We start from the raw sequence: 18686 nt of genomic DNA, 5'->3' as shown, positions 1-18686 counted from the left end.
CTCACTGTCTCTCTGTCTCTCTCTCTCTCAGCTCTGGTGTCTCGGTGTCTGCAGCTGGTTGTTCACTACATCCCTATAATCCGAGCTCACTTTGAGACCAAACTCCAACCCAAACAGTACAGTGTTCTGCGCCATTTCGACCATATCACCAAGGTAAACACACACACACACACACACACACATACACTCTCTCTCTCTCTCTCTCTGTGTACTGTGCCGATTCTAATGCTGATAATGTCTCGTGTGTGTGTGTGTGTGTGTGTGTGTGTGTGTGTGTGTGTGTGTGTCTGTGTGTGTCTGTGTGTGTGTGTGTAGGACTATAATGACCATATAGCTGAGATCTCAGCAAAGCTGGTGGCCATCATGGACAGTCTGTTTGAGAAAGCACTATTCAAGGTGAACACACACACACACACACACACACTTCACACTGATTTCTACTAAAAACTGGAGCAGCTAATGATATAAAGTGCAAATATACTAACTGTTAATAACAGTCACTTCCAGCTAAAACACAACTCTCAACATCAGTTTTTCTTAGAAATAATAATCATTCTGTTAAAGGGGTTGATGTGTAAGAAACATCTCTCTCTCTCTGTCTCTCTCTGTCTCTCTCTCTCTCAGTATGAAGTAAAGGCTCCGATGCCTTCACTGTGTTTCCGTAACTTGTGCAAGCAGATGGCAAAAATGCATGAGGCCATCAGTGAGCTCCTACCTGAGGAACAGACTCAGGTGAGGCAGCATCTACACACACACACACACACACACACACACAGTAAGTATACTTCTAACTATATCACACATACTGAAGCCTTTGTGTGTGTGTGTGTGTGTAGATGCTGTTTCTGAGGATCAATGCCAGTTTTAAGCTCCACCTGAAGAGACAACTGGCTCGACTTGGGGTGGTGAACGACGGCGGACCGCAGCACGGGTCAGAACCACTTCCTGTTCTTGTAGACCAGACACACAGGCTGATTTTTCTCTTTATCATGTGAATAAATGAAGAAGACGTAAACGGAACCTGTTTTATTAACACACGCTTGCGCCGTCTCTGCAGGTTGGTGGTGGTGGACGTGGCCTTTTACACAGAGAACATTCAGGTTCTGCGCTCGCTCGAGCGGTTGGACTTAAACATGCCTGAGATCTGGGAGAAGAGGTGATGACGGACACCGGGCCCAGCCAATCGGGTCTTACACCAAGCTGCACCCAGGACCTCCCTCCCTCCTCTTTTTTGGAGGACATGAGGTCAGAGGTCACACAAGAACCAAACACTGTATACGAGACCTCTTCGTAAACACACTTTTTACCTCCTCGTCCAGAACTGCTGTGACACTTCGTTGTTTTCTTTTTTCCGGGACGATCCAGAGCATTACGGCGTCAGACCGTCACTTCCAAGTGACCAATCAGGATAAGTTAAGGGATCCTCTGTGGGCGGGAACTTTCTTCTTCTGTCGGGTTTAAAGCTCAGTGCCTCCTCATGTGCTGTGGATCCAGTGCAGCTCTACACTCGTGTGCAATCCTGTCAAATCATTGCTTACGAACTGAAACTGAGAATAAATTATGATTTTTGTTTATTTTGATGTTTATATATAAGCACCAGTGGGTTTAAAAATGTAAACTTGGATAATTTATTTTCTTCTGGTCTGATTTTACCGAACGATTTTGCGTTTTGTTTCCTTTTAATAACAGATAGAGAGAGACGTTGTTACGAGGTGCAGCATGTTCAGACTTTCGCTCATTAAAACCCTTTTACTCTCCCAGTATTTTCACACCGAGGCTGAGAAGAAATCACATTACACACGACTCCAGGTTTATTTGGTATATTTCAGAGGCTGTAAAGTCCTTGTATATCCAGGCCACCTTTAATTAAATCACAACTTTAAGCGCTCTCTGCTCCAGACTTTGTGTCTTCGTTACTGCCGATTGCTGCGTTAACAGCCCGAATGTTTTCTTCTCGTCAAAGTTCCACCCGTTTGTCCATCGTTTAAAATGCTCAGCATGGCATTGACTCGCGTTCCAGATGCCGTTAATTTGTCCCAATAAGTCCAGCTGCAGCTTCCAGAGGAGCTCAGTTATGATCAGAAGGAGGCGTGGCCTCACCATCCTCACATCAATCAATCTCTAAACTCCTCCCAGTCACACTGTATCGTGTCTTGGACCAGATAGATCACCGTACGTTATACATCGGGTTGTCGATCAGTAGCGAGACACAACGAGAGAAACAAACGCCTTTTGTTTATGCTTTTATTATAGTTTGGGCAGATTTTATGCAAATAGGTGAAATCTCAGCCCTCAAAAAAAAAGAATACACACTAACACATTGACTGGGAATTCCTGAGCCATTGGGACTCAACAGATTTTTTTTTAAATATAACTGAATGCACAACAAAAGTTTTGCCTCTGATGTTCATAACATTCGAAATAAAACAAAATAAAATAAAGAATACTAAGTGTGAGAGCACTCGCCTGTTTAACCACAGCACTGTCTTGGTCAAAAGTGCCTACTTTTGTTTTACCGTTAAAGACGTTCTGTCCTGAACGACTTACAGCCACACGTGTGTGTGTGTGAGAGAGAGAGAGAAATCCGAAGGCATGCTCGATATTTTTTTTGAATTGGGAACATGACTTTAAATAAACCCAGACTGTAAATGGTTAACGTTGTCATTTTATTCATTTTACCTGAAGTGCTGGATGCTTTCATTATCTACTTGGTAGTCAGATGTTCTTTCAGGTTTTCATATCTGTACAGCAAAAATCTCAACTCCTGGATATAGATTTATTTATCATCCCTGAGAATCTTCTGACACACACACACACACACACATTATATACAGTCTGTTCTGTGCACACGTCTATCTAAACGAGAGTGTCGATACTTATGTGACTGCTGAATATTCGCATCTAAAAAAAAAAATCAGACCTTGTCTGTAAATCCTGATAAAAGCTGTGTTCTACACTAGACGTGTGACTGCCGCCTTCACGTTCTCCTTTTGTGACCCTGCTCTACGGTCGTGATGTGGAGTCTGAATGACGTGCAGAAGTACGGTGGGGTTATTTAGAGGGCGCAGCGGTGGTGCTGGAGGTTTTGGTGTTTCCTGTTGCTCCTCCTTTTCTCTGAGGGGTCTTCAGGACACTCAACCTCTTGTGTAAGGAGGTGCTGGCTTTCTGAGTCACCTCCTCTTCTATCTTATTCCTGATGGCCACCTCCAGACCCTGATGAAGACGATTACACAACGTATTTGGTTACGTACACACACATATATGGTCAGTCGACACTCAGCCTGTGTGTGTGTTTGTTTATTTCTCATGTCAGTGTGTTAAAAAAAAAAAAAAAAGACAAACTTGCCTTTTTAAGCTTCTGTTGTTGAACCACTGCTGTTTTTTTCGGGGCGATGATCCGACCTGCAAAATCACACACACACACACACACACACACACACACACACACACACACACACACCAGTTATAACATAAATAACATCACTGCCACAGTAAAGGAATTTTGAAATATTACTTCATGTTGCCAGATATTAACAGTATTAATCACACTAAGATTTACATTAATGTTGTAATACCTGGCAACATGAAACACTAAGATGGAGATTCATGTTGCCAGTTATTAACAGTATTAATCACACTAAGATTGATGGTCATGTTGCCAGGTATTAGCAGTATGAAACGCACTAAGATTTACATTAATGTTGCCAGGTATTAACAGTATTAAACACTAAGATTTATACTAGGTTATGGACAACTGTTGATTATATTATATATATATATTTACACACAGATTACTGATTTCATTAAACTCCATATCCATGTAAACAAACATTAATGACAATAATATTATAATAAAACATTTATACAGATTATATGATGATATGATTATTATGATAAACACTACATGAAGGTAAATAGGAAAAGAAAACCACAAGGATTTAAGAACTGAATACAAAAATCCTTCATCCCCAATCCCTCGTTTTTCAAATTGTCTTTATTTTTTTAAAGACATTCGTGTATTTATTTTAAAATAATAAATAATACTAAGTGCACGCGCACCAAAATGGCGGCCTAGCTAGATAGCTTAGCGCTAAAAAAAAAAAAAAAAGGCAGAAACTGTTGACGTTTTAAATCCTTATTGAGTATTTTATTAACACGTTAAAACGTTTTTACCTCCTTTCTTTGGTCCTTTCGGTTTGTTTTGTTGTTTTTTAGCTCCTCCTGGTCGCTGAGCTTTAAATTTCTGCTTCCCCTGCGCCATCGCTTCACTATCCTGCACCCTGGGTACTACTTTACTGCGTAGTGCGGATGAATACAGCGTTGCTATGGGTTACCACATGCGGCGCACTGCGCACTATCCTGTACTCTAGTATTAGTGTGGATGTGGCGGATCACACGGAAGTGCGTCATTTAAGGTTTTTATAATAAAATAATCTACTTTTTCACAATATAATGCCTAGTGCTAGTAGGTGTAAGTTTATTACTTACAAACTTTAAATGAACAATCACTACTTACCTTATAGCCTACTGCATGTAACACTGCTACAATGGTGTGACTATACATGTTCATTTAAACATTTAAATTGGATTGGTTTATTAAATATGATACAAAACAAATATAAACAGCAAGTCATATTATACTTTTTTTTATTAACATAAGATAAAAAAAATCCAAACCCTTTTCAGATATAATGTCATTAAATATGTCCTTAAGTGAAGTAAGTTGATAAAAGATCATTCTGCTTGTGTTAAGTCCAGGACAATCTAATAAAATATGTTTGACAGATAAAGGAATCTTACAGAACAGACATAAAGTTGGGTCTTTTCACCTTTAAGCAAAAAAAACATGGGTCAATTTTTAATGTCCTTATTAAGAGCTTCGGGACCTACAAACATTGTCTGTTTTCCTAACTGTCACAAACTAATGAGTAACTAGTATGCGGTCGTTAACCAAGGACTAAAACAAACCAACGTAACCAGAAATATAATTTCCTAACATTCAATATCATAAAACACATTCTCACTTGTGTAATGTAAACACTTGCTGTCTGGTTTTTAGATTTCTTTCATCTGAACAACCAAACGCAGCACAGAAGTCCGGCATCGTCCATGCATTTGAGGTAAAGGAGCACTGTACAAAGATGGCGGCGGTTTTGACGCATTTTTAGGCGACATCTAGTGTATAGATATCTATGACAAGCCCAACATCTTTAGGAAATCTATCATGGATTTAGCTTCCTTGGTTTCATCAAGTGTCCATAAGTTATTCATTCGTTCATTCATTTTCCACCGCTTATCCGAACTACCTCGGGTCACGGGGAGCCTGTGCCTATCTCAGGCGTCATCGGGCATCAAGGCAGGATACACCCTGGACGGAGTGCCAACCCATCGCAGGGCGCACACACACACACACACACACACTCTCTCATTCACTCACGAAATCACTCACGCTACGGACATTTTTCCAGAGATGCCAATCAACCTACCATGCATATCTTTGGAGCGGGGGAGGAAACCGGAGTACCCGGAGGAAACCCCTGAGGCACGGGGAGAACATGCAAACTCCACACACACAAGGTGGAGGCGGGAATCGAACCCCCAACCCTGGAGGTGTGAGGCGAACGTGCTAACCACTAAGCCACCGTGACCCCCCCTGCTTCATAAGTTCATAAGTTAAATCTTTCTAAATAATTCATAATAAACATAACATTTAATTTAATACATATTACATAAATATGGCATTTGGATTTCCCCCGAGTGTGAAGGTGTGCTTATGGAGCCCTGGTCATGCACATTTACATAAATACATAAATCACACAACCAACTCAGTTTTACAGATATGTTTATTTCTGTTATTCATAGCATCTGTTATGTTTTATGTTTATAACTAACACGGTGACTTACACAGATCTTACAGCTACGTGCGTACGTTATTGACCGTAGTATTTTCTTTTTAAATTAGCAAAATCCACAAAAGCAACCAATGATGTTACAACTCAAAATGGCTGCTGTATGAATTAATGTCGTATCGTGGGACCTTCTAGGACATGATCAGAAATTTCAGTTCATTGAAAATTAAACGATTTGAGACACGGCTAAAGTTAACTAATATCTACGTTAATGCTCTTTTACTATCAATTACTAGCATTTTTTTTTCATTTATATAGCATATGCCAGCTCAGGCCCCTCTGACTGTTTGCTTATAGTAGGACGAGTGTAGGAAGCGAGGGAATGAGTCTTTGGCCATCAGGGTAAAGATGCGCTGCTGAGCTTCGACGAATGTGTCGGTAGCTGGTGTGTCCATCCTGTCCATCAGCACCTCACGCGTCTCACAGTCCAGATTCACCTGCAAACATCAGCACAGGTTTAATATCTCCTGTGGATCTTTAATGGAGCAGTGTGTCTAATTTAGAGCCCCTGCTGTTTTAACATTGACCATCCACCTCCTGTCCACCACTTTCTTGTGGAACAAGCTAATCAGTCTCTCCGTACCTCCTGTGGAGCTTCAGCAGCGATGAACTGAGTGTAGATGATCTGGGCTTTAGAGGACAGTTTGGTCTCAGGCATGGTCTTGTATTCCTCACAGGCAAGCCAGAAGTCCAGGTTCTCCTCACTGAACTCCGAGCGCAGGAACCAGCGAAACACCTGCAGACCCGCTGACAGAGAAAAGGATGGAAAAGTACAGAGATGGAATGGGGTCAGAATTTACTCATTAAAATGACAGTTTCAGTAATACGTGTGAAGCGTCCACTAAAAAAGTAACCAGTATTTAGAGTAAAAAGTAAGAGTATGTGTTAAAAGTTTGCGTGTTTGTGTTAATGAAAGATGTTTCTATCACTGTGTGTGTAGAAGATCCTTACCTTTGCTTTGCAGCAGAGATTCCAGATCAGGAGGCGTTTTTTCCTCATTAGCTCTAAAAGAGAAAGTGAAAAAGAAGGTTACAGCTGAAACGGATCACTTCTGATAATAACTTGCCTATTGCAACCTGTGTGTGTGTGTGTGTGTGTGTGTGTGTGTTACCTGTGTTTGTGTGGTTTCTCAGCCAGGTGTGTCAGCTTCACCTTCATCTCCTTTGCCCTAAAACACACACAAGACAAAATGACGTTTCTAAGCTTGTGTGAAATGAATTTATAATTACAGGAACTGCGCTGTTGACCTTCGTAATCCTTTAGACAGCTTCGTACTTGTCACATTTGCCGAACTATCATGTAAATTGCCACACTGGCAGTGACAGTATTTTAAAACGCAGTTTTGCTCTCAGATCAAATAACGACTCTATAACGTTGACCATATTTTCATACTTTCATTTTATATTTCATAACTCTTTTTATATCATAGGTTCCACATCAGCTTCTCTTTTCCAACTCGTCAGTCTCCAGTAAAGTAAAATCAAGTGTATGAATAATATAATAATAATGATAATATAATATAATAATATAATAATGAATAATATTGAAATACAGTCGAAGTCTTAAAAGGTAAAAGTATTAGAAGGCAATAAAAATAGATAAATACCAACACACACACACACACACACACACACACACACACACACTACAGTACTCACTTCTCCAGGCATGATGAGGGGAGAGCAGAGAGGCCCTTACACATCAGTGACTATCAGAGAGAGATTAGACAGAAAGAGAACTCGAGCTCTGTGTGTCTCTCTGCTCCAGCCTCTGCCTCTTATACAGCTTTTTATCTCATGTTCCATCACTGAACACACACGTATAAGATATTAGGGGTCTGTGTGTCTGTGTGTCTGTGTATTAGACGTAGAAGTTTCCCTGAGGGTTGAACAAACAGATCAATGTTTACAATAATGGAATTACTGGTGCTGATTTCCTCCAGTCATCACGACAATAGCGGGTGATTGTAGTCATTAAGAAAATTGTGTGTATGTGTTGTTCTTCTGTGTCTGTACAGTATCACTGTATATATGGGTGATTAAAGAGATGACAGATAGGACAGGTGGAGCATGCATGTGCTCACGTGTGTGTGTGTGTGTGTGTGTGTGTGTGTGTGTGTGTGTGTGTGCTCAGAATATAGTCCGTCCAGAGTATATTTAACATTAAACACAGAAATTAAATGTAGAGTGTCAGTGTTGCCCAAAATCCAAACCTAGTCAGTGACATAAGTGACAGCTGGTGGAGTTAATCATGATAATAAGCCTCACAAAAGTATGTGCACCCCTGGCCAACACAACCCTATGTGTTTTTTTCTATAAACCGTTGCCACAAAGTCCGAACTCGAGCGCTGTGCACAGAGCCCTGAAGTGGTGTCTCCTCAACATCCCAACCTCAGGGTCTGATCTCTCGGATGCTCTTGTAGCTGAACGAACAAACGAACTGTGATCCACACAGACGTGATCCAACATCTAGTGCAAAGTCTTCACAAGAGAAGAGCGGAGCTGATTAGAACAAACGTAACATTCATTCATTCATCTTCTACCGCTTATCCGAACTACCTCGGGTCACGGGGAGCCTGTGCCTATCGCAGGCGTCATTGGGCATCAAGGCAGGATACACCCTGGACGGAGTGCCAACCCATCGCAGGGTGCACACACACACACTCATTCACTCACGCAATCACACACTAGGGACAATTTTCCAGAGATGCCAATCAACCTACCATGCATGTCTTTGGACAGGGGGAGGAAACCGGAGTACCCGGAGGAAACCCCCGAGGCACGGGGAGAACATGCAAACTCCACACACAAGGTGGAGGCGGGAATCGAACCCCGACCCTGGAAGTGTGAGGAGAACGTGCTAACCACTAAGCCACCGTGACCCCCGAAACGTAACATTAGGGATCGAATTCACCCGCAGGACAAATGGATGAAGGATGAATTTAAGTTCTTGAATAAAAGAATAAACCCTTGCAAGTTATTCATACGATAATTAATGTTCATAGCAGAATCAGGTTTAACGTCCATGGTGGTTTTACTGTATGTAAATGTACCCTGCCCTGGTGCCCCGCCCCTTATTATGACGTAATAATACCCCCCTTTTTTTTTTTGTTGTTGTTGTTGTTCAAGAGGTGTTTATGTAACACAAAAGGTGCCTGTGTGACACTTTAGAGATCATCAGCGTGTATCATGTGACCTAAAGATCGTCTGCAAAATCGGCTGAAATAAAACACAGGCCGCTATCATGAAGGATTGGTTACTATGGTAACCGCAGGTAGAGCGATTTTGGGACAGATCCGTTCTCTTATCTGCAATAGACTGTGACCCCCAAACACGCGCAAACGCAAGACGCACAGAGGAAAAGTCCCGGATGGAACGCACGCGTACACGATGTTACGCAACTGCGGCGTTGACGCGTTTCACGTGTTACCGTTTTACGCGCCGTGACTCGAGAGAGAAAAAGCACAGTTGCGTGTTGATTGGTTTTGGGTTACTTCCTGGTTTCAGAGAGAAGGGGGAAAAAAAACACAGCAAAGCGCAACAAACCAGCTGTTTAACACCGCTGTGTGTGTGTGTGTGTGTGTGTGTGTGTGTGTGTGTGTGTTAGTTACAGCTCTATTTCAGATCCGGTTATAGTCGGGTTTGTTAAGGTCTATTCTTCCCCTGTGGTGCGCACACGAGCCGCGCCGATGGTGTGAACACTATGAAAGTAACCGGTGGTGCCGGGACACCGCAGGCACACACGCGCATGGCTGAGCCGCGGAGGTCCGGTGCCGTGCGGTGCTGGTGCTCGCGAGCCAGGTGCCAGGAGAACGGACCCGAAACGGACCAGGAGAGAGAGCGGCTCTGGACTGAGATCTTCGACCAGCTCGACACCAATAAAGACGGACGGGTCGACATTAATGAGCTCAGGGCGGGGCTGGCGGCCCGGGGGCTTCTCTCACGCACATCGGCGGAGGAGGTACACACACATACACACATACACACACACACACATATACACACATATACACATACACACATATATATACACACACACACACACATACACACACATACACACATATACACACACACACACACACATATACACACATATACACATACACACACATACACACACACACATATACACACACACACATACACACATATACACACACACACACACATATACACATACACACATATATATACACACACACACACATACACACACATATACACATACACACACACACACACATACACACACACACACACACACGTATACACACACACACATACTCTCTCTCTCTCTCACACACACACACACACACACACTGCCCTTCCTGCAGCACACATTACTTTGAGCACAGTGTGTTCTACTGAGCACCACCACTGCACTGCACAATAGTGAAGCATGATTCATCAATCCAAAGATGTCCCCACTGCCCTGGAGTCCAGTGGTGGAGGTTTCCACTTCTCCACCAGACACTTTGCTCTGTATTGCATTGCATTGTGTGTCATGGTCTTAGTCTTGTGTGGCTCCTCAGCAATGAAACCCCATTTCAGGAAGCTCCTATGTGTGTGTATGTGTGTGTTCTGAAAAACACATTGTTCTTGTTGCCAGTCTTGTGTTAATTGTTTGTAGGAATGTGAGTGTGTGAGACAGAAATGTGTGTGGTGTTTGGTAACCAGTTGTCACACCCACCTTCTCTCCATCTGTGTATTTGTGTGTGTATGTGTTTGCATGAGATTATTTATTTACAGGCATGTTCACTGTTGCACATGTGACTCTCTGTGTGTGTGTGTGTGTGTTGCACAAGCGCATGTGCATGTCTGTGGCCTTTTTTGGGCTGGGTGAAAGGGTCAGAAGTGTGTAAACTGAAACCTCACACTATTTCTCTCTCTCTCTCTCTTTCACACACACACTCACACACACACACATATTAGACCTTGGGGGAAGAAAAAAAAGGTCAAGAACTTGGAAATCATCCATGTGGAGCAGAAAACATGTCCCGACAGAGGGAGAGAGAGAGAGAGAGAGAGAGAGCGAGAGAGACATGTAAGGAAAGTGAAAGAGAGAGAAAGAGACGTATAAGGAGGAAGAGAGCGAGAGTTTTTGAGAGTAAAATCATGACCCAGAGTATTTTTTTCCTTCAATATTAACTCTAAATATAGCTGAGTTGAGGAACACCGTGTTTGTGAAATCACTTTTAAACCGCAGCTCCCACCACTTCACTGCAGCCTCCTCAGAAGAGCCATGTTAGATTGTCATCAGGAAGGAAACAGGAAACAGGAAACAGGACGTTTTTGATCTTCATAGAAAAATCTTTTATTTGATGGGTCAGTAGTCTGGAACATTTCTAGCTCCTGTCTCTGTGCCTCACTGTACTGTACTGTGGTGTTGTGCTTATGTGCTTGGTGGTGGCTCATGTGACCTGTTGTGTGTCACATCAATGGCTTTGCATCATGTAACTTGCTTTTTCCTCCTCGCTTTCCTTGTCCTCCTCTTTCTCCTCCTCCCTTTCTTTATTCCTTCATTTCTAACCAATCTGGGCCTCCTCTCCTCTCCTCTCCTCTCCTCTCCTCTCCTCTCCTCTCCTCTCCTCTCTGCCCTGTCCCACAGCAGATTGTGAGAGAAGGAGACACTAATCAGGATGGACAGTTGGACTTTGAGGAGTTCACACAGTACCTGCGCACTCACGAGAAGCGTCTTCGCCTCATGTTCAGTAGCCTGGACCGCAATAACGATGGTGAGCAATTTACATGTTGCCTTCTGTTATCATCTCACACTCAGTGTCACGTAATGACTGTGAGATATTTCAACTGGAGCTGCCACTGGTCTCTGGGCTTTAATTTTTTGTGTGTGTATGTGTGTGTGTATGTGTGTATGTGTGTGTGTGTGTGTGTGTGTGTTTTACAGGTGAGATTGATGCTGGAGAGATCCAGCTCTCGTTACACAATGTGGGAGTGGAAGTTACCCTAGCTGAGGCAAACAAGATCCTGCAGAGGTGTGTGTGCGTGCACATGTGCGTGCATGTGTGTGTGTCAGTGTGTGAGTTATAGAAACCCTTTTATGATTGACGGAGCTGAACTGTGACTCCGCCTACTTTTTAAACACATTGTTTCTAACCACAGACATTTTATTGGCAGTTCTGTTTCCATGGTTACTGTGAGGACTGTGGTTGGTTTAAGGTTGTGAATAAAATAACTAAAGTTTCAAATAGCTCATATTTGTATTGTGTGTGTGTGCGTGCACGTGTGCGCTCAATGCAGCATGGACAAGGACGGCACAATGACCATCGACTGGGTGGAGTGGCGTGACCATTTCCTGTTTAACCCTCTGCACAGCGTGGAGGACATTGCCCTCTACTGGAAACGCTCTCTGGTTAGCCACACACACACACACACACACACACACACACACACGATTCAGCATTGTTTTTCTTTATCTTGTACTCTTTACTCTGTGGGTGTGTGTAGATCCTGGACATCGGGGAGCTCCTGACTGTTCCTGATGAGTTCTCAGAGAAGGAGAAGAAGTCAGGGTTTGTGTGGAGGCAGCTGATGGCAGGTGCCATGGCGGGAACCGTCTCCAGGACCGGCACGGCTCCTCTCGACCGACTCAAAGTCTTCATGCAGGTCAGAGTTCTTACACACACACACACACACACACATATACACACACAAAACCACTGCTTCAGCCCAGTGAAGGATATCTCTGGTGTGTGTGTGTGTGTGTGTGTAGGTTCACGGTCAGAGCTTAGATAAGGGCAGTGTGTGGAAAGGGCTGAAGAGGATGGTGAAGGAAGGAGGGGTACAAGCCCTGTGGAGAGGAAATGGGATCAACGTGCTGAAAATCGCCCCGGAAACGGCCATCAAATTCTTTGCTTATGAACAGGTCAGTGAACACACACACACACACACACACACACACACAGACTTGTATTACTTTAACTTTTACATAAGGATATTTATGACTTTTTACTGAAAACCCCTAAATCTAACAATTAACCATTAAAGGTGGGGTCTCCGTTGTTTGAAAGCCAATGTTGACATTTGAAATCACCAAAACAAACACGCCCCTAACCCAAATGGGTCCCACCCCTGTATCGATAGCTCCGCCCACACGTACATACGTAACCCAGGCAGCTAATGGAAAGAAACGTGTCTTTATCATAGCTGAAGGGAAGAACAATACGATTGTAGATAAACAAACAAGCAAAAATGACACACAAGCATAATCATGTAAAGGACAAAGACATATATTAGTTCTGTGTAACAAAGCAAAACCAACGTTACTCACCTATCGAGAAGGAAAAAAGCGCCTCGGCGTCTTAAGTAAAGTTGGTCACATATTCACAGATTGGAGTTTCCCGAGTCAATAACTCCTGAGCTAAACACTGTTACTACACAAAACACGGTTGTAGCTGCGTCTCTATATTACTACGATAGAAAAGAGGTGTTATTTGTGTAGTAACAGTGTTTAGCTCAGGAGTTATTGACTCAGGAAACTCCAATCTGTGAATATGTGACCAACTTCCTGCTCCTTCAGTTCTCTCCAGCGCTGGAAAGCTGATCCTATATTAACACGTCCTACTTCTTACCTTATCGTAAGTCTTTCTTCTCTTTCTTTCTTTGTTTTTATCCTCCATGTCAATGTTAAAACCGCTTTCTGCTAATGTCACACATGCGCACTGAACACTCTCTCTGCCGCATATCGACAAGACACGCCCCTTTCTGCTCATTGGCTACACGTTAGGTTTGTTTTTGTTTTGTTTTTGACTCAGTTTTCTGAAGCATTTATCAAACAATGGAGACCCCACCTTTAACTTCATCCCTCTGTCTTGTGCCAAACGCTAACCGCTAACTCCTCAGACATCTTGTAATCGTTTCCTCTGCGACTCTTCAGTGCATTTGATTTTACAGATAAAGCAGCTGATTCACGGCAGTAAAGACGGAGGAAGTCTGAAGGTTCAGGAGAGATTCGTCGCTGGATCCTTAGCAGGAGCCACGGCACAGACAATCATTTACCCCATGGAGGTAAAAATAAATATATAAATAAATAAAAAAATTCCAAAGTGGGGGCACGGTGGCTTAGTGGTTAGCACGTTCGCCTCACACCTCCAGGGTCGGGGTTCGATTCCCACCTCCACCTTGTGTGTGTGGAGTTTGCATGTTCTCCCCGTGCCTCGGGGGTTTCCTCCGGGTACTCCGGTTTCCTCCCCCGGTCCAAAGACATGCATGGTAGGTTGATTGGCATCTCTGGAAAATTGTCCGTAGTGTGTGAGTGAATGAGAGTGTGTGTGTGTGCCCTGTGATGGGTTGGCACTCCGTCCAGGGTGTATCCTGCCTTGATGCCCGATGACGCCTGAGATAGGCACAGGCTCCCTGTGACCCGAGGTAGTTCGGATAAGCGGTAGAAAATGAGTGAGTGAGTCCAGAGTGGATGAGAGATGAGCTCAGGATTGATTTTCTTCGTAACTACACATGTTATAGTAAAATGTGATTCTATCTGTCTGGTGTCATGCAGCTAGTTAAAATTAGAATTGTTTAAATCTGTGGGTCACTTTCCTCTGGCTGAGAAGATCTTCCTGGTAAAACGAGCTAAGCTGAATCTGTGAAGCATCACTGTTCACTCAAGCCACAAACACTGTGCTGTGGAATGTTCAGGAACTCAGCCAGGAACGGGATGAGTGCAGCTCCGGGGCTTTGCAGGATCTGATGATCAGCGTTCTGTGTGTAGGTGCTGAAGACGCGTCTGACGCTGCGTATGACGGGACAGTACTCGGGCGTGATCGACTGCGCTTGGCAGATCTTGCAGAAGGAGGGCGTGTGGGCGTTTTATAAAGGCTACATACCTAACCTACTGGGCATCATTCCGTACGCCGGCATTGACCTGGCCGTCTACGAGGTACACGGACGCTTTAATGTTCAGCTCACAGAGTATTAACTCACTAAGTGATGTTTATAACCAGAGAGCAATAACAATGATGTTTACCAGCTGTTAGAATCTCTCTCTATCACTCACTCTCTCTCTATCCATCTATCTATCTATCTATCTATCTCTCTATCTCTCTATCTCTCTATCTATCTATCTATCTATCTATCTATCTATCTATCTCTCTCTCTATCTCTCTGTCTCTCTCTTTCTCTATCTATCTATCTATCTATCTATCTATCTATCTATCTCTCTTTCTATCTCTCTGTCACTATCTATCTATCTATCTATCTATCTATCTATCTATCTATCTATCTATCTATCTTTGTCTCTTTCTCTTTCACTCTCTGTCTCTCGCTCCTTCTCTCTGTCTCTCGCTCCTTCTCTCTCTCTCTCTCTCTCTCTCTCTCTCTCTCTCTCACAGACCCTGAAAAACATATGGTTACAGAGACAGAGCTCCAGCTCTGTTGATCCCGGTGTGCATGTTCTGGTTGGATGTGGCACAGTTTCCAGCACATGTGGTCAGCTGGCATCGTATCCGCTCGCGCTGGTCCGAACCCGCATGCAGGCACAAGGTGAGTGAGTCAACATGAGCGCAATGAATCTTTGTGTTTAGTTTAAAGAGTAACAGATTCTAGACTGTAGATGAATAGAAGGGATGTTTGAAGGATTCCAGTAGTAAATGTATTAAATAATTGGGTTTACTGATGGAGGGATGGTTAGAAAGATGGGTAGATGCTTTGCTGGATAAATGGATGGATGGGTGGTTAGATGGGGAGATAGAAACTTGTTTCACTTCATGAATGGATGGTGAATAGATGGGTGGATGTTTGGCTTTATGGATTGATAGATGGTTGGCTCGATAGCTGTTTCTCTTGGATGGAAGGATGGACGGACAAACGATTTGCTGGATAACTGTATGAATGAATGGATGCTTGGATGGATGGATGGATGTTGAAACGTTTATATGCATGAATATGTTCTCTCTCTCTCTCTCTCTCTCTTTCTCTCAGCAACGGTGAAAGGTGGCCCTCAGCTCTCCATGCTCTCTCTGTTCCGTAGCATCATGGCTCAGGAGGGTGTGGTGGGACTGTACCGTGGCATCGCACCCAACTTCCTCAAGGTCATTCCAGCTGTCAGCATCTCCTACGTGGTGTACGAACACATGAGGAAAGTACTGGGAGTGGGAAAGTGAGAGAGGGAGACAGACAGAGAGAGAGAGAGAGAGAGAGACTTTGACTGATGAACTGTCTTGAAGTCATGGAGAACAGACTGAATAAGAAGTGAGAAAGCTAGTAGGGAAAAGCTAGTTAATGCACTCCATGATGGAGAGCTGAATTGACCAAAGAGTGGATTTGCTCCTAAAGGCAGAGGTTGGAACTCAAGTTTTACATTCAGACTGAAAATCAACAGGGCTCCAGTACAGTCGTTTAAAATAAAGAAATAAAATAAGTTTATATTACATTCAAAAATATGCAACAACAACAAAAAAAACAACAACCTTGTGACAGCTGACATCAACTGTTTACAAACTATTAGCAAAACTTTAACCTGTACAACTTTGTGACGTTGTTATTCTCCATTTCCTGGCTGTTTATTTGTGCTGTTGATCAACAGGGTCCTCACATTCAGACTCACAGGCTGTCCTCTTCAGGAGGTGAAATGAACCCTAACGTGTGTGTTAATGCTTAGAAATGTGTCTGTGTGTGTGTGTGTGTGTGTGTGTGTGTGTGTGTGTGTGTGCGCACGCACAAGATATACATACAGTACCGTGTTCCCCAGACTATAAAACCCGAAGCATCTGATATGAATCATACACGCTATCTTGCATTTTTTTGCAAGCATAAAGGGAATTTTCGAAAACCTACAGGAAGGTGAAACATCTTCAGCAGGTTTAGAACGCTGAGGATGGAACTGACCGACAGATTATAGGTTTATAGTCTGGAAAATATGGCATAAACGAGCATGTGCTTCATTATTAATACAAGTTACATGTAAGTGAGCATGTGTTATATTTTATAACATATAAGAACCCGGATCTATTTTCTTAACTGTGGAGTGAAGGAGTGAGAATGAAACAATGGAAAAGTGTGTTGTTGTTGTTTGTTTACTTCACTTACACCACCATACTTACTGCTCGGATAGTTAAAATCCTGACAGATTTAATCTTTAAGGCCAGCAGACACAGTTTTACTTTATAAAAAATAAAGCATACACACATTTTTCTTTTAATGTATATGGATTCGTTGCAGTTCCACCAGCTCACCACTAGGGGGGAGTGTTTATTGCTGCATTACGGGCTGTGTGCAAATCCTGATACGACGATAGAGAGTCATCTAGCGGTGATCTGGTGGAACTGCATCGGGTCAATTCTAATGGATAATAAAATTAATAACATGGAATTAATTTAATTTAACCAAAGGTTAAAAGTGTGTGATTTCTGTTGTAAATTTGCTTCCTACATTTGCTTATTGTATGCTAAATTACAATAAATTAATGTCCCTGTTTTTTGTTTTTTTTTAGAGGATCACAGTGACTCCTTATGTGGGTCCTTATCATTTTTAATAGTTTTAATTTAATATTATTTTAATATATCCAAGTGTTACATGTTACATGGACTTATTTGTCACAAACCCTAATTAATATAGATATTTTGGCAGGTATTAAAGTGGGAAGTTTGTGTCTATTTTGTAGATTTGGTTTGTCGTAACAGCAAATTAGGCACTTTCAGTCAAATTAAACCTGATTGTTGGGATTTAAACTCATAACCAAGCAGTTAAAAGCCCAGATGTTTTGATGGATCAAGATGTTTTTAGCTCTTGAGATCTAAACCAAAGCTGTCAGATCAAACTGTCGAGATGATGAGTTCTGGACTGTTTATAAGTATCACGCTCCTGAATGCTGTTGTATCGTTAGCCATCACTGCTACAAGTGTGTTTGATTTTGGACCCGGCGCAGGTCTGATTACAGCTGCGATCATGAGCTCTGTCTCAGAAGACACGAACATCACACCGATAAGCGTAAAAGAGATCAGTGACACTTTCAGAGACGAGCAAAGTTTCTGTAAAACACCTAAACGGAACGTTTACAGCCGCCACATATTAAATTATATAAGCAACAACCATCCAAACCTTTTTCTCAGACATCATGACTAGAAACGTCTAAACCTCTTAATGGACAGTTCTCAGCTGTTTGGTTCTTTTTTTTTATTTATTTTTTATTTAATGATTCTGGCTTCCTAAAGAGGTTCTATTGGTACCTTGGCTGAAAGGGAAACCAAATGAAAACAGGCTTCTTCAAGGGTTCTTTAAATAACGAAGGGTTCTGCTGGAAACCCTGTATGATAGAGACAAACGGTGCTGAAGGCTTCTACACTGGGCTTGGGTTTGACTTTTGGATTGTGGAGGAATCTTTAAAAGTTCTTTGTGGAACCTTGGTCCTGCTTGGTCCTGCAAATCCTTTGATGAAACAGCACAATTTTACTGATGAGCTGAAACAAGCTGCAGCGACGTGATGGTTTTGTTGATCTGGCTGAACGTTTTGGCTGAATCTTGGTGACACTTTGTAGTTTATATCAAGTTTTGAATGTAAGTAATATTTCCAGGATGTTTTGTAGTTGAACACGTGTTTAAGATTTTGTCATTTATTAAAGTTATATTATATTATATGATGTCTGCGGTTTCTCAGTATTTATTTTCTCGGTGTAAATCCTAAAAGTTGAAGTTCGAAATGCTCCCATTTTACATTTATTCTTTTGTTTGCATCAAAACAACAAAAAAATGAACAAAAGAAAATGTTTTTAAGAAAGAAATTTTTAAGAAAATAAAAAAATTAAAATAAACAAATAATTGT

At 42.4% G+C, this 18686-nt stretch overlaps 4 protein-coding genes across 6 annotated transcripts in view; 2 read left to right on the top strand and 2 right to left on the bottom strand.

Moving 5' to 3' along the window:
- The window catches only part of vps54 (VPS54 subunit of GARP complex), a 26363-nt gene extending 24474 nt beyond the window's left edge, over positions 1–1889 (top strand). The window contains exons 19-23 of the mRNA XM_060860481.1: positions 32–153; positions 316–396; positions 625–732; positions 837–931; positions 1058–1889. Coding sequence (XP_060716464.1) covers positions 32–153; positions 316–396; positions 625–732; positions 837–931; positions 1058–1160 — 509 coding nt within the window. The 3' untranslated portion in view covers positions 1161–1889. The remainder of the gene's footprint in view (positions 1–31; positions 154–315; positions 397–624; positions 733–836; positions 932–1057) is intronic.
- Positions 1890–2230: 341 nt separating this feature from the next.
- On the bottom strand, positions 2231–4328 carry c24h19orf53 (chromosome 24 C19orf53 homolog). Its single transcript, XM_060860587.1, has 3 exons — positions 4174–4328; positions 3347–3402; positions 2231–3213 (listed from the first exon to the last, which is right to left on the bottom strand). Exons 1-3 carry the CDS (start codon positions 4259–4261, stop codon positions 3052–3054), a joined length of 306 nt encoding a protein of 101 aa, XP_060716570.1. The 5' UTR covers positions 4262–4328; the 3' UTR covers positions 2231–3051.
- Positions 4329–5825: 1497 nt separating this feature from the next.
- Positions 5826–9622, bottom strand: si:ch211-196h16.12 (regulator of G-protein signaling 5). 2 transcript variants are annotated; one of them, XM_060860575.1, is made up of 5 exons: positions 9520–9622; positions 7021–7077; positions 6861–6913; positions 6493–6656; positions 5826–6346 (listed from the first exon to the last, which is right to left on the bottom strand). In XM_060860575.1, the coding sequence occupies exons 2-5, from the start codon at positions 7065–7067 to the stop codon at positions 6179–6181; spliced, it is 432 nt and encodes a 143-aa protein (XP_060716558.1). In that variant the 5' UTR covers positions 7068–7077; positions 9520–9622; the 3' UTR covers positions 5826–6178. The 2 variants fall into 2 exon arrangements, with proteins under 2 accessions (XP_060716558.1, XP_060716557.1); XM_060860574.1 differs by lacking the exon at positions 9520–9622 and adding an exon at positions 7568–7726.
- On the top strand, positions 9612–18504 carry slc25a23a (solute carrier family 25 member 23a). 2 transcript variants are annotated; one of them, XM_060860517.1, is made up of 10 exons: positions 9612–9869; positions 11523–11646; positions 11817–11904; positions 12170–12281; positions 12377–12535; positions 12642–12794; positions 13823–13936; positions 14640–14807; positions 15259–15409; positions 15848–18504. In XM_060860517.1, exons 1-10 carry the CDS (start codon positions 9612–9614, stop codon positions 16027–16029), a joined length of 1509 nt encoding a protein of 502 aa, XP_060716500.1. In that variant the 3' UTR covers positions 16030–18504. The 2 variants fall into 2 exon arrangements, with proteins under 2 accessions (XP_060716500.1, XP_060716498.1); XM_060860515.1 differs by having other exon boundaries at positions 11520–11646.
- The last annotated feature ends 182 nt before the right edge of the window (positions 18505–18686 follow it).

This window comes from Tachysurus vachellii, chromosome 24, assembly GCF_030014155.1.
Source record: "Tachysurus vachellii isolate PV-2020 chromosome 24, HZAU_Pvac_v1, whole genome shotgun sequence".
Taxonomy (NCBI): domain Eukaryota; kingdom Metazoa; phylum Chordata; class Actinopteri; order Siluriformes; family Bagridae; genus Tachysurus; species Tachysurus vachellii.
The sequence above is the reverse complement of the archived record's forward strand: the minus strand, read 5'-3'. Positions and strand labels throughout refer to the sequence as shown.

Coding starts and splice junctions, on each gene's coding strand:
- si:ch211-196h16.12 (XM_060860574.1), bottom strand. CDS start 7,611: ATGTGTAAGGGCCTCTCTGCTCTCCCCTCATCATGCCTGGAGAA. Junction 7,078..7,567: donor CCCTCATCATGCCTGGAGAA/GTGAGTACTGTA, acceptor TGTGTGTTTTAG/GGCAAAGGAGATGAAGGTGA. Junction 6,914..7,020: donor GAGAAACCACACAAACACAG/GTAACACACACA, acceptor TTTCTCTTTTAG/AGCTAATGAGGAAAAAACGC.
- slc25a23a (XM_060860515.1), top strand. CDS start 9,612: ATGAAAGTAACCGGTGGTGCCGGGACACCGCAGGCACACACGCGCATG. Junction 9,870..11,519: donor CACGCACATCGGCGGAGGAG/GTACACACACAT, acceptor CCTGTCCCACAG/CAGATTGTGAGAGAAGGAGA. Junction 14,808..15,258: donor TTGACCTGGCCGTCTACGAG/GTACACGGACGC, acceptor TCTCTCTCACAG/ACCCTGAAAAACATATGGTT.
- c24h19orf53 (XM_060860587.1), bottom strand. CDS start 4,261: ATGGCGCAGGGGAAGCAGAAATTTAAAGCTCAGCGACCAGGAGGAGCT. Junction 3,403..4,173: donor GAAAGGACCAAAGAAAGGAG/GTAAAAACGTTT, acceptor GTGATTTTGCAG/GTCGGATCATCGCCCCGAAA. Junction 3,214..3,346: donor AACAACAGAAGCTTAAAAAG/GCAAGTTTGTCT, acceptor CGTCTTCATCAG/GGTCTGGAGGTGGCCATCAG.